Here is a 14,586-nt window from a genome sequence, read left to right as displayed (position 1 = left end):
CCCAGTGTTCCTCATGCATAGCCCCACCACAGAAAAACAGCAGCAGCTGCAGAGGGAAAGGTAAGAGCTCAGGTGTACCTCGTCCACCTCTTGGGCTTCCCTCATGCACTCCTTCTTCTTCTTATTCACCTTCACCGCCGCTGCTTTTTCCACAAGTGCACATGCCGAGCTTATTTCAAAACAGAAACAAATACAAGGGGGCATGGGCTGCCAAGTCAGCGCTCCCAAAACCAGCTTACATGAATTTGTCCCAAAACCAAAGCAAGAAATAGGAGAAAAGAAGCCCGAGTTGAGCCTCCCAGCCATCACCTGCCACTGCTGCTTCCTTCCTGGAGTGGCGATAGGAGAAGGCAGGCAGAAATCTGAAAGGCAGGCAGGCAGGCCTGGCAGGGTTGTAGCCTTCCTGTCCTTATCCTCTTCTGAAAGGGTCTTGCCCCACCCAGGTCCCTCCAAATGGGTCTCCTTACATAGACTCGATGCTGATTTAGGTGATCCAACATTGATTGCTCACTCAAAAGGAGCCTGCCCTCTGAACTCTTCCAAGTGCCCATTTTCTGCTGCGAACAAGCTGGGGGTATGAAAAGCTCTTCCCCTCTACCAGCCTGCTGTTTATTACAGGTTCTTCATCCCTCTTTGCACCCAAGTAGCGGCCAATGGCCCCATCTTGTTTGTCTTGGGTGGGTGCAAATTCGGCAACAGTATGCAAGTAGAGGGGAAGCATTTTTTGTGTCCATAACTGGTTTGTGCAGGAAAGAGCAGGCGCTCGAAAGAGATTGGAGGATGGGCTCCTTTTGGTGGGTGAACACTGGGGTAGTTTAGCAGGGAGGCAACATAGAGAAACCCATTTGGAGGGACCTGGGTGTGGCGAATCCTTCCTAATTCAGCTGTTATTTTTTCTTTCCAAACCAGCTCCAAGCAAGCTGTGCACAAATGTCAGCAGCTCTTGCACTGTCCTCTGCACCACTTTGGGACATGCATTGCATTGAGGGTGCTGGTGCGCATGCGCAATATTGTGGGCGCACACACACATTTTGGCATGCAACCCCACACCAATATTCAGTGCCCCCCACATGCCCCATTTCCTGACTTCCAGTGGGCATGGTACACAGGTGGGCTACTAAGGAGGGATGGTGATGTGTGCTCTCCTCCATGGCTCTGAGTGCTAGCAGAGTCCATTGCAATTATGCTACTGTACCTGTGCAGGTAGCAAAATTGCACATGGAGAATCAGGTTGCCCAAGTTTCACTGTGGCATGCACGGAAGCAAAAAAAACCCATGCCAAAACGCGGGCACACCTGCATCTCTGTGCACAATTTTGCTACCTGCACAGGTGCAGTAGCACAATTGTGGTGGACTCTGCTAGCACTCAGAACCACGGAGGCAAGCACATGTCACCGTTCTACCTTAGCAGCCACCTCTGGCATAGTAGATCCATTTTTCATCCTCCCCAGGATCCAGGGGCTTTCTTGGAACTTGTGGAGGACAAAAATACCTTCCCCTGCCCTCCTCAAGGTCCTCTGGAAGCCAAAAATGCCTTCCCGGAGCCTCCATACAAGACAAAAATCAACTGGCAGGCACCCACATGCATACTGGTGCTGAGCTAGGGCAACGGCTCACATGCCAGCAGATATGGCTCTGTGTGCCACCTGTGCCACACGTTCCATAGGTTCACCATCATGGGTATAGGTTCTCCTGCTTGATCAGGGGGCTGGACTATAATAGATTTTTTTATTGGCCAAGTGTGATTGGACACACAAGGAATTTGTCTTGGTGCATATGCTCTCAGTGTACATAAAATAAAATATACATTTGTCAAGAATCGTGTGGTACAACACTTAATGATTGTCATAGGGGTCAAATAAGCAATGAAGAAGCAATATTAATAAAAATCTTAGGATATAAGCAACAAGTTACAGTCATACAGTCAACATGGGAGGAAATGGGTGATAGGAATGATGAGAAAAACTAGTAGAATAAAAGTGCAGATTTAGTAGAAAGTCTGACAGTGTTGAGGGAATTATTTGTTTAGTAGAGTGATGGCGTTCGGAAAAAAACTGTTCTTGTGTCTAGTTGTCTTGGTGTGCCATGCTCTGTAGCGACGTTTTGAGGGTAGGAGTTGAAACAATTTGTGTCCAGGATGTGAGGGGTCAGTAAATATTTTCCCCGCCCTCTTTTTGACTCGTGCAGTATATAGGTCCTCAATGGAAGGCAGGTTGGCAGCAATTGTTTTTTCTGCAGTTCTGATTATCCTCTGAAGTCTGTGTTGGTCCTGTTGGGTTGCAGCACCAAACCAGACAGTTATAGAGGTGCGGGTGACAGACTCAGTGATTCCTCTGTAGAACTGTATCAGCAGCTCCTTGGGCAGTTTGAGCTTCCTGAGCTGGCGCAGAAAGAATATTCTTTGTTGTGCTTTTTTTGATGATGTTTTTGATGTTAGGTGACCATTTTAGGTTTTGAGATATGATAGAACCTAGAAATTTGAAGGTCTCTACTGTTGATACTGTGTTGTCTAGTATTGTGAGAGGTGGAAGGGTTTCTCCTAAAGTCTACCACCATTTCTACGGTTTTGAGTGTGTTCAGTTCTAGATTGTTCCGGTCACACTACAAGGATAGTTGTTCAACTTCCCGTCTGTATGCGGATTCATCATTGTCTCGAATGAGTCCGATCACTGTTGTATCATCTGCAAACTTCAGTAGTTTAACGGATGGATCGTTTGAGATGCAGTCATTAGTGTATAGAATATAGGGTATAGGTTCTCCTGCTTGATCAGGGGGCTGGACTATAAGACTTTCAAGGTTCCTTCCAGTTCTATTCTATATTTTAAATGCATTAGCAAAATAAAGCTTATGCTACTTTAAAAAGAATTCATTCAGATATGGTTTCATGATATATTACTTAATATAATCTATCTGTGCAATCTTAAGTAGCAACATCTCCCTTTAAGCAAGTTTGACTCTTGAATATGGACATATCCATATTCGTTTCTTGGCAATAATGCAAATTATGTGCAATTTCCATTGTAAGGACTTTTAAAAAAATCTCAATCTCCAGTTTACAACTCTAGGGTTTCCTATAGCTTTTGATCTAAGCCCAACTGAGCCTCACCCACTCTAGGTGGCTTTAAAAACAGAAAAGATTAGCCAATTTCACTAAATGTTACTATTTGCTTTGATAATTCAATGATTCAGTTTATTCAAGCAAAATTGAACTGAAATACAATGATATTGAATTGTAGTTTGATCCAAACTACTGTCAGACCAAAGCCAGAATGCTTGGAGGTTTTGGCCTGCCACATTATGCTATGTTCTTTTGGAATGTTTCTTGCTGTGATAAGGGGAGAAGGGTGATTGCATGAGGAGTTAGAGGTGGACAGAATAAATTCCTTTTAGAGTTTCAAGGCCATCTTTTGACAGCACCGGGCCAGAAGAAGATGGGCATGTATGGCACTAACAGAAGATTAGTGGTCCATGTGACAAACTTGTGGGTGTGGGGCAGGAAAATGAACTGTAACCTGGAAGTAAAAATCCTGGGGAAATCAGATCCAAATTTCCCCAGAGACGTGCCAAGATGGCTCTAAGTATAAATTGGAACTTTAAGGAAATATTTGCCTTGGACTCTGGTTTAAACTTAGATGTTAGTTGGAATGCTAACAACTACATCCTCAAATAAGCCCATGAAACAATATGTATAGATTGCAGTAAAAGTGGTGATTAAGCAAGCTTAGCATGAACTTTGCAGAGGTTGAATAAGCACATGCATTCTTGCATTTTATACACGTTATATACAAGGTGGTCTTGACAGCAACACCTTCAGAAATTAAAGCCTCAATTCTAAACATGAGATTGTAATGAAAATCTGTTCGAATTAATCACATTTGGATCAACATTACAGTATTTGGAATAAAGGTCACTATCAGATAAAATAATTTTGTTAAATATTTAATCAAGACTAGTGGGTATATATCCTAATATTATTACAGGGCTGTAAAAATCTCTCCATGTGTATCTATTTTGTTCTGATGCTTTGAACTATAAATTGTTGTGATTTGGTTGCAATATAGCTTAACATCAAACTCAACCAATTTGAAGAGCTCTTTATGAAATATAAGAACTTACTCTAGGGGCTCCCTAAAAGCTAACATTTATGTACTTAAAGCATTCGAATTCCATTCTTTCGCCAGAAAGACTCCAGAACAGCCTACAGATCAATAATGGTAGTCTCTGTCTGTCCTCTGGTTTGAAGTCTAAAACTGAACAGCATAAAACAAAGAAAAGCAAAGGGGAGGGAGGAAAGGAAAGTGTGAAATCAGAAAGCAAAGGCATATAGTTTACAAACTGAATCTTTCATCTCATTTTGCTGTGGATCCAAGGTGATCTCCCTGACAGTGAAATAACTCAAATGTGGCCAGATGTTTTTGTCTTACAGCACGGCATAATTATGATCTTCATAAGAGACTATTCTAAAGTGATATATGCCTGAAATCCTATAGTCTCATGAGTACAATATATTAAAATGATTGAATTACAATTTGTCACAGACCACTAGACTCCTTCAATTGCCTGTCTAATATTCTTTTAACCCAGGAGTCTGGGCAAAAATATGGTGTACCGTATACAGTATCTGCAGCCTGAAAAAAATAGATAGCCTTTTTTCTCCCATTCAATTTTTATATATTGCTAGCACTGAAATGCCACTTCAGTCAATGCTCCTCTGTGGTTATTCTGCTGAGTTAACAGCTTAAGTTGTTTCAATGAAATGTGATGATGCAAATATTTGAACTAAACATTGTTTAAAGTTTCAATATAAAAATAAGATATCTATGTAATGGGCCAGTTTAATGTAGTAGTGAAGTTACAAGCGTATAAAGTGGGAGGCCATGAATCCCTGAGACATAAATTCCCATTGGGTGACCTTGGACCAGTCACTCTCTCTTAGCTCTAGGAAGGAGGCAATGACAAACCATTTCCAAAACGAAAAATTAGCACAGGCTTTGCTGCAGCTGATCGCAGCTAATTGTCAGTTGGACCCCCCTCCCAATGATCAGCTGTTTCAGGCAGCAAGGAATGTCATAGACAATTGCTACCTCCCTATGCCCCATTTTTGGTAGGTGGGCTACATTCGGTGTATAAGACACACCCAAATTTTCACCCTTTTGAGTGGGGGGAGGAGTGCATCTTACACTTCAAAAAATACAGTAACTTTATTGGAAAAGAGGTAGGAAGGTAATCAAGAGACACTTGCTATATAAATGATGGAGACCAGGCAAAGAGTAGATCTGATTATTTGCCCAGATTTACTGCCTAGATTCAGTTTGGAATTCACCCAGAACCCTCACATTTATTATATTGCTTTTCTTCCTTGCCGAGCTTTCAATTCTGGTAAACAAAAATTTTAAGCTACCTGATATTTGGTCTACTACATTTTTACCTTATTCAACAATGTTGCATAGCTACAGCTGCCATATTCTTTTCAACAACATATATATTCCTAACATTGAATTAAGCATTATGGAAAGCACATACATAATGAATTTTGTGGCTTCTTGATTTTGTTCTTAAAACATCTTGTCCAAAATAAATCTTGCCCCCACCCAGAATGTTGAAAGCTCCCATTGTTCTCTCAATTTACTTTTGACAGAGAGATGAATGTGATGGCAGTTGCATAAAGGGATATCATTATTAGTCTCTTCATCACATTCTAAAAATATACAATATTCCAATAGCACAATATTCTACTATATTTTATCCAGAAAATTTTGCCATTTTCCCCCATTATAGTAGTAAGTATAGTAGTAGTAGTAGTAATAGTAGTAAGTATAGCAAATATTTGGTGTGATAAGAATGAGAAGGTAAAAGTCCCATTCTCCACTGCATCTGGAAGGAGAGTCCAACATGGTATTTAACCAATCCGATTGGTAGAGACTGAGTAAAAATTTACATAATAAAAGTTACCGCCCCCTTGCAGTCCCCCCATGAGCTCAGTTTTAAAAACTCAGTCCCAGAGTAGAGACATACTGAGTTTTGCTGAATAAATTTTAAGGTGTTATTACCTGTTTAATCTTTTTTCTTTTGTCTCCTTACAGATCTGATCAACGTTGGAGGCAGGGGTCTCTGTCCTCCGCGGACAACACCCCCAACGATCTCCTTAGGGGCTGCTTCCCCCCGAGGGAACTGCCCCCAAGAGGAGCACCTCAGCCCGGAGTCCCTGGCCCCAGCGGTCAAACAAGGGCTGCGAGCCGAAGGTGGGGGGGTCCGCCCCCCCCACTGGGAGGCTCGGGGAGAACGGCGACCCCCGGAGGGGTTCGCAGGCAGCGCCGGAGCCCGAATCAGCTGTAAAGCGGCGAGGAATGCCGCAGAGACTTCGCCGCCGCCGCCGCCGCAGCCGCCAGCGCTGGGATCGCCGCGGCTGAACTGGGCGAGCCCTGGAGGGCAGAGACCGGGCTGGGAAAGCCCGAAGAAGCGGCGAAAGGGGGGGTGAGCGCAAAAGACCCGCGAAAACGCTGGGCAGCGCCATTTTGACTACACCCCCCCACGGAGCGCAGGAGCGCCATCCGGAAGGGCTTCCGGCAGCTGAGAGGCGCGAATTGGGCTACGGCTCTAATGCGCAGCCGCAAGGGCGAGGCCAGCATCGGCAGCCATTTTTTCCTTCGTGACGAAGCTGTTGAGAGGCAATTTTCTCGTGATACTCCTATTATAACACCGGAGCTGTGAGTACAATGGAGGATAAGCCCAATACCGAGAAGGCCAGCTCCCCAGTGGTGAGCAAGGAGAAGGCCAAGGGAAAGGATAAGGAGAGGTCAAAGCCCTCCCAGTCCCCTGCTTCGGTGGCCTCATTAAAAGAGGCAGAAAAGCGCATAAAGGCGCTAGAGAAGAAATTGGAGGCAGCCTTGCACCCCTCCCCTTCTCCAGTACCTCTGACTCAGAGGCAGCCAACCACGCCTGAACCTGGGACCCCCCAGTCAGCCTTTGGACACCTGGGACCCCTACAGGAGGGTGACTGGTCCCCAGAGGGACAGTTCATGTCATTGCCACAGGCCCCGTCTCCAGCCTTGTCCTGGACTAGACCTGAACCTTCCGGACTCCCAAGAAGGGGCACCCAGGCACCTTCTGCCACATTTACACCCACAGCGGCGGGGCTGCGCCCCCAGACTGGTTCGTGGCAGCACATGGCTCCAGAATTACAGGAGATGTTTGCAAATGTCTATGCTCAAGGAGTAAATGCCGGGACAGGCCAGCAAGTGAACCGACCTCAGACTCAGGCAAGAAGCCTTTGGCCAGTACCGCCCCCCTCGGGTTTGGGGTCTCTCTCAGAGGATCCGGACTTTGGCGAGGACAGTGATAAAGAGTATGAGTTCTCAGAGGATGAGAACACCCCAGAACAGCAGCCAGTGGCCGGACTGTTTAAGCCCACGCTGTTTCGGACTCTGCTTTTTAAGGCAAAGCAGGTAATGGACCTGCAGGGAGCGGCTAAGACACCAGAAGCAGAGACCGGCAAGACATCTGCTTCCCTTTTAAGAGAACCCCAACCCGAGTCGGACCACATCCCGGCATCGCATATCTTCGTTGAGGGAGTCAAAAAGCCCTGGCAACACCCCGCAGCGGCTCAGGGCCCTTCGAATTTGGAGCGCAAGTTCTACACATTCGACGATGAGGTGGAAAAACTTTTGGAGTTTCCCCCCATTGACCAGCCAGTAGTCACGCTGGTTTCCAGTGCCCTTGTACCGTCAGAGACAGGGGAGAGCTTGAAACCAGAGGACAGAAAGGCGGAAACCCTATTACGCAAGACCCACCAAATGGCGGGCTGGGGTTTCAGAGCGGCTGCTGCGGCCTCCTTCTTCAACAGGGCCTCCATCATGTGGCTCCAGGAACTGCAGTCACGCCTTGGCCCGGAGGAAGCCAGACTTCGCCAGGATATCAGCAAACTACAGGCCGCAGCTGAGTTTTCCGCCGACGCCACCCTACACGCAGCTAAGTTTGCCAGTAGGGGCATGGCCACTACGCTGTCGTCGCGCCGGCTTTTGTGGCTGAGAAATTGGCCAGCGGACTTGAAATCAAAATGGCGCCTGGCCTCAGCTCCACTGCAGGGATCAATGCTCTTCGGTGACATTTTGGACAAAGTCCTCATAGAGGACAAGGACAAGAGGAAGGTCCTCCTTAAGTCCAATAGACGCCAAGACCGTCGCTTCACTCCCTACACCAGACGGCAGAACCCACGTTGGGATGCTTCTACCGGACAAGGACAGGCGCAGAGAGGTTTTCACCAGAATCAGTACTCCCAGCAATCATTCAGGAATGATCGCGGATCTTATCAGGATCGTCCCAGAGGCTTCCAGCAGTCCAGGCGGCCCTTTCGTGGAGGCAACCAGAGGGGATATCGTCGTTCCAAATGACTCCTCCGGGCCCCTACCTCTAGGAGGGAAGCTGCAGCACTTCAGCCCCTCCTGGCTGCTCACTTCCTCGGACAAGTGGGTTTTAGCCACCGTATCGGAAGGACTTCGTCTGGAATTCATGGGGCCCCCTCCTCATCGCTTTGTAAGTTGCCCGAGGCTTCGGGACCTACACAAGAGGCAGCAGATCCGCAAGGAGATTGCCCATTTACTGGAAATACAAGCCATCGAACAGGTACCTCAGCAGGAAGTTGGCAGGGGATTTTACTCCAGGATCTTCCTGGTACCCAAGACTTCAGGAGGATACCGAATGATACTGAATTTGAAACAACTCAACATCTACATCAAGTACAGGAGGTTCCATATGCACTCCTTACAGACTATTCTTCCCTCGGTACGGTCCAGGGACCTGTTGACTTCAATAGATTTAAAGGAGGCCTACCTCCACGTACCTGTACACCCGACACACCGGGAATTCCTCAGGTTCTGCTCAGAAGGCGTACATTACCAGTACAGGGCAATGCCCTTCGGCCTCTCCTCGGCCCCACGGACTTTTACCAAGTTGCTGGACGCCCTGACGGCCAGTCTTCGGTCTCATTCTATCAGACTGATGGCCTACCTGGACGACATAATTATTTTGTCCAGGTCTCCCAGGCAGGCCAGAGAGGACTTAGCCAGAACAATACGGACCTTAGAAGCGCATGGCTTCACTATAAACGTGGAGAAAAGTCAGCTGTCTCCAACAACCAGACTACAACATCTGGGTTCCATCATCGACACCATATCAGGCAAGGTAACCCTCTCTCCCGAGAGGCAGGAGAACATTCATCGTCTGGTTACCGGCTTGATCCGCCTCAGACGGGCCCCGATGGCGCTATTGTCAAAGGTGCTAGGTACGTTGGTGTCCGCCATAGGTATAGTTCCCTGGGCCAGACACCATATAAGAGGCCTTCAGTGGTTTCTTTTGCCAGCCCAGAGGGCCAGGGTCAGTCACTCGCAAAGGATTATCTTCCTGCCAAGGAAGGTCAAAGAGTCGTTGAAGTGGTGGCTCACCGCAACAATTCAGGAGGGTTCCCCCTTTCGTACCCAGGACCGCCTCATTCTGACTACAGACGCCAGTTTATACGGGTGGGGTGCCCACCTGGGACGTCATATGGCCCAAGGACAATGGACAATAGAGGAATTGGCTTCGGTCAATATCAATTTCTTAGAACTAAGAGCAGTGTTCCTAGCCCTGTTGGCCTTTGCCCCCCTAGTAGAGGGCAAACACATACTTATCTTAACAGACAATGTAGCAACCAGGGCCCACCTGAATCATCAGGGGGGCACGAGGTCCCAACGTCTTATGGAGGAAACTATGCGGCTCTTCACCTGGGCCGAGACCCATTTGGCGTCACTGACCGCGGAACATATCGCAGGGATCAGCAACTCCACAGCGGATTGGCTCAGCAGGGCTACCCTGGATCCGTCAGAGTGGCGACTCGATCCAGACCTGTTCTACCAGTTGACCCAGAGGTTTGGGGTCCCCCTAGTGGACCTATTTGCCAGCGGCCAGAACACTCAGCTTCCGAGGTTTTTCACACGGTTTCCGGATCCAGGAGCAGAGGGGACCAACGCCCTACTGTCACCTTGGCCTCCAGGTCTCCTGTACGCATTTCCCCCCGTGAATCTCATCCCGAGGGTGGTGGAAAAGATCCTTCACGAGGAGGCGGAAGTGATCTTACTAGCGCCATATTGGCCACGTCGCCCGTGGTTCGCGGACTTGGTGGAACTTTCAGTGTCACCCCCGTGGAGGATTCCAGATCGGATCATCTCGTTGAGCCAGGGGAATCTGAAACACCCAGATCCCCAGTGGCTACACTTGACAGGTTGGCACTTGAAAGGCATAAATTAAAGCAGTTGGACTTACCAGAGAAGGTTATAGATACCATGCAGGCTGCCAGGCGCCCATCGACTTCACGAATTTATCAGGCGACCTGGGCTGCGTTTTGTAAATTTTGCGACAAGGATTTACAGGATCCTAGGGAAGCTTCTGTAATAACTGTTTTAGAGTTTCTGCAAGCCGGGGTGGAACGTGGCTTAGCTCCTAATACTTTGAGGCGACAGGTGGCAGCCTTAGCCACCATGATTCAAACTCCAGAGTCTCGTTCCTTGGCTCAGCATCCTTGGATCAGAGATTTTATTAAAGGAGCCACGAATAAACATTCTCCCCCTGTCAGGAGATTTCCATCCTGGGACCTCACGTGGGTACTTAAGGCTTTAACTAAACCTCCCTTTGAACCATTGAGGTCTATACCAATTAGGCTACTCTCCATCAAGACAGCCTTTCTTGTAGCTGTTACATCTGCACGCAGGGTGTCGGAGTTATCGGCGTTATCCGTGAGACCTGACCTCTGTGTCTTTTATCCGGATAGGGTAGTTCTTCGTTTGGACCCCACCTTTGTACCAAAGGTAAATACAGTGTTTCATAGGAAACAGGAACTTATTCTCCCAGATTTCTGCTCTCACGGGAGTCATCCATCAGAGCTACTGTGGCATAAGGTGGATGTCCGGAGAGCTCTAAAGATTTACATTAGAAGGACAGAGGAATTTCGTAAGTCTGAGAATCTTTTTATTTCATTTTCTGAATATAGGAAGGGACTTGGATTATCGGCGAAATCCATTAGTCGGTGGATTAAGGACTGTATCTCGGAGGCCTACAAGGCTGGAGGACACACAGTTCCAGAAGGATTGACAGCTCACTCAACCAGGAGTGCGGCGACTTCGGCGGCTTGGGCTACTCAAGCATCGATAGAGGACATTTGTCGAGCTGCAACCTGGGCAGCCCCTACAACATTTATTAGACATTATAAGTTGGACTCCTTTGCTTCAGCGGAAGCGGCCTTTGGCAGGAGGGTTCTTCAAAGAGTTTGTGTTTCTCCTAAGTCCCTAGTTAGACCTTCTCCCTCCCATGGGCTTTAAAGATCTTTGGTATATCCCATGTTGGACTCTCCTTCCAGATGCAGTGGAGAAGACCCGTTGTACCTACCTGAACGGTCTTCTCGATGCACTGGAAGGAGAGTCCAAACCCACCCGGTAGTGGAAGTTCAGGGACACCGGAGGTTGGGTTGGTTCCTGAGTTATTGCATTGGTCAATAAAAGTTGGTTATCCTCTTAAGTGCCTTTCGTTTTTAAAACTGAGCTCATGGGGGGACTGCAAGGGGGCGGTAACTTTTATTATGTAAATTTTTACTCAGTCTCTACCAATCGGATTGGTTAAATACCATGTTGGACTCTCCTTCCAGTGCATCGAGAAGACCGTTCAGGTAGGTACAACGGGTCTTTTGAAGCATCTCTGCTTCTAAAGCCAATGTTTTAATGTGCAATACTCATTAAAACCTGAGGGAGTCCAGCGCCACAATCCAAATTGAAATAAAAATTGTTGGTAAATACTTAAGTGACTTTGGATCTCCTGGAAACAGACATTCATTTAGAATAGTTAAAAACAGATTCAACTTACAAACTAATTTATGGTTGGAAAGAAATGGTGGTGCGAGGTAGGACATTTATAGAATGTAATTTTGAAATTTTCAAAAATCCAGGAGAACTCTATTTTTAACTAATATATCTTTAGCAATGTTTCTGATAAAATGGGCAGCAAAGATAGTACAGTGTTATCTTTAAGGAAGAACAAAATTTTGTAACATGAATAAGTATATTATGTATAATATATTGAGTACCATAACAAGGGATGTTTTGTTCTGTATATATTCTGTCTCAGAGCTTTCAATTGCAGGTAAAATCTTTTACCATATAAGCTTGAATCATGATGAATTTGTGGGCATATCAATTTTTTTCTTGGTAACAATATGATATTATAATGTTACCTTTACTGATCTTTTTTTTAATGGGATTTTCTGATGATCATCCATCAAAGAGATAGCTGCCTATAATCTTTTTTAAAGCAGCTTTGAAGCATCAAGACAACTGTATCCTGTATAAAGTTCTCCTTATGCATTGAGGACCTTCCTGGCTGTTCCCAGGAACAGAGTATGTTCCATACATGAACAGAGCAAAGGAACTGAATGCAACATGACTGTGTGCATAGGCACATGCAAGAATCCCATGAAAGCTTTTAAAGCAGCTGGATCAATCCTTCAAAGAGTTTTCTCTTTCAATGCTTCAAGGAAAAGTTATTCTCCTATTATAGATTTAAGTGTTTATTTTTGTTGTTGTGGGATTATACACTTGAGTGATAATGTTTTGTTTTAGGTACTCCAGGAAGTTGATGGTTGAAGTAAGATTACAAGCAAAAACTTTTTAGATTGCACCATATTCTCTTAATCATTGCATTTTATAAAGATTTCTTTTCATTTAGTCTGAATAAATCATGTCAGATGTTTTTTAAATATATCAAGGGAAGTTTTCGCCTTCAAAGTGATTCAAAATCGCTTAACTGTATTATTTTGTTTTACCTCTCACTATGTATTCATTAATTTCTTGTTTGCTTTACAGATCATCTCTCTATTGGCTAAATCGCATCCAGTCCTTCCTTTACTGCAATGAAAATGGCCTCTTGGGTAGTTTTTCTGAAGAGACTCATTCATGTACGTGCCCGAATGACCAGCTTGCCTGTCTTGGCTCCTTACCATGTAGTGTGGGAGATGGTTCTGCCTGCCTGACCTGTGCGCCTGATAATCGTACCCGCTGTGGGACCTGTAACACTGGATACATGCTGAGCCAAGGGCTTTGCAAGCCTGAAGTGGCAGATTCCACAGAACATTACATTGGATTTGAGACTGACCTCCAGGATTTGGAGATGAAATATTTATTGCAGAAAACGGACCGCCGGATTGAGGTCCATGCCATCTTCATCAGCAATGACATGCGTCTCAATAGCTGGTTTGACCCGTCCTGGCGCAAACGGATGCTTCTCACCCTAAAGAGCAACAAGTATAAATCTAGTCTGGTCCATATGATATTGGGAATGTCTCTTCAAATTTGTCTCACTAAAAACAGCACCTTGGAGCCTGTCCTGGCTGTTTACATCAACCCTTTTGGAGGCAGCCACTCTGAGAGTTGGTTTATGCCTGTCAATGAAAACAATTTCCCAGACTGGGAGCGGACTAAACTGGACTTACCACTTCAGTGTTATAACTGGACGCTGACTCTAGGCAACAAGTGGAAGACGTTTTTTGAAACAGTCCACATTTACTTGAGGAGTCGTATAAAGTCAAATGGCCCCAATGGCAATGATAGCATCTATTATGAACCCCTGGAGTTTATTGATCCCTCCCGAAATCTGGGCTATATGAAAATCAACAGCATCCAAGTGTTTGGCTATAGCATGCACTTTGACCCAGAAGCAATCCGAGATTTGATTTTGCAGCTGGACTACCCCTATACTCAGGGATCCCAGGACAGTGCACTCTTACAGCTATTAGAGATACGGGACCGTGTAAATAATCTTTCTCCTCCTGGCCAGCGCCGTGTAGATCTTTTCTCATGCCTACTGCGTCACAGACTCAAGCTTTCTACCAGTGAAGTGATGAGGATTCATTCAGCTTTGCAGACCTTCAATGCCAAATTGCCAAACACAATGGATTATGACACAACCAAATTATGTAGTTAACCATAAATGTGAAGCACAACAGAAAAACAAACAAATCATGGAGACGTTTTTACAGTGCTTTTGTGGAACAGTTTATGTCTGGAAGAGTAAATTTAAATTGTCTTTTCAATATCTGTCTTATATCAGTCAATAATGTTGGATGGCAATTTACACCCATGAACTTGCTGACAAATGAATATATTATATCTGCAATTTTTTTTGGCTTTGTTTTATGAATGAAAATAAATACTGACACCTGTCTAGGAGACATTCTACTTTTTACAATAAATTTCATTTGTAATTTTATATGTTCCGTGGCAATGCTTTTGTGCATTACATCCTCTAGAGGGAACATAAAAGGATACCAATAAAATTTTGTAGCTGAACAGTTATTAAAAAGAAATGCTGTGGGATTCATTTTTTCCCCCTTTCCAGAAGTGAATAACATATTTGATACTGTAATGTATGACCAGAAAGTTGGGTAAAGGAGACAGAGGAATACCAATCAAAACAAAACTTAAAAGCAACTTAATATAAAATTCTTCTGTAATTCTTGAGTCATAAATTTGAGTGTTCCCGTCAAAGCAAAATGCCATTTCTTATTGATGA

General features: G+C 45.4%; 1 protein-coding gene across 1 annotated transcript in view; it reads left to right on the top strand.

Moving 5' to 3' along the window:
- The window catches only part of BRINP3 (BMP/retinoic acid inducible neural specific 3), a 339,980-nt gene extending 325,600 nt beyond the window's left edge, over nucleotides 1–14,380 (top strand). Inside the window, exon 7 of the mRNA XM_070749010.1 lies at nucleotides 12,882–14,380. Coding sequence (XP_070605111.1) covers nucleotides 12,882–13,998 — 1,117 coding nt within the window. The 3' untranslated portion in view covers nucleotides 13,999–14,380. The remainder of the gene's footprint in view (nucleotides 1–12,881) is intronic.
- The last annotated feature ends 206 nt before the right edge of the window (nucleotides 14,381–14,586 follow it).

Source organism: Erythrolamprus reginae, chromosome 3 (genome assembly GCF_031021105.1).
Source record: "Erythrolamprus reginae isolate rEryReg1 chromosome 3, rEryReg1.hap1, whole genome shotgun sequence".
In the NCBI taxonomy this organism is placed as follows: domain Eukaryota; kingdom Metazoa; phylum Chordata; class Lepidosauria; order Squamata; family Dipsadidae; genus Erythrolamprus; species Erythrolamprus reginae.
The sequence above is the reverse complement of the archived record's forward strand: the minus strand, read 5'-3'. Positions and strand labels throughout refer to the sequence as shown.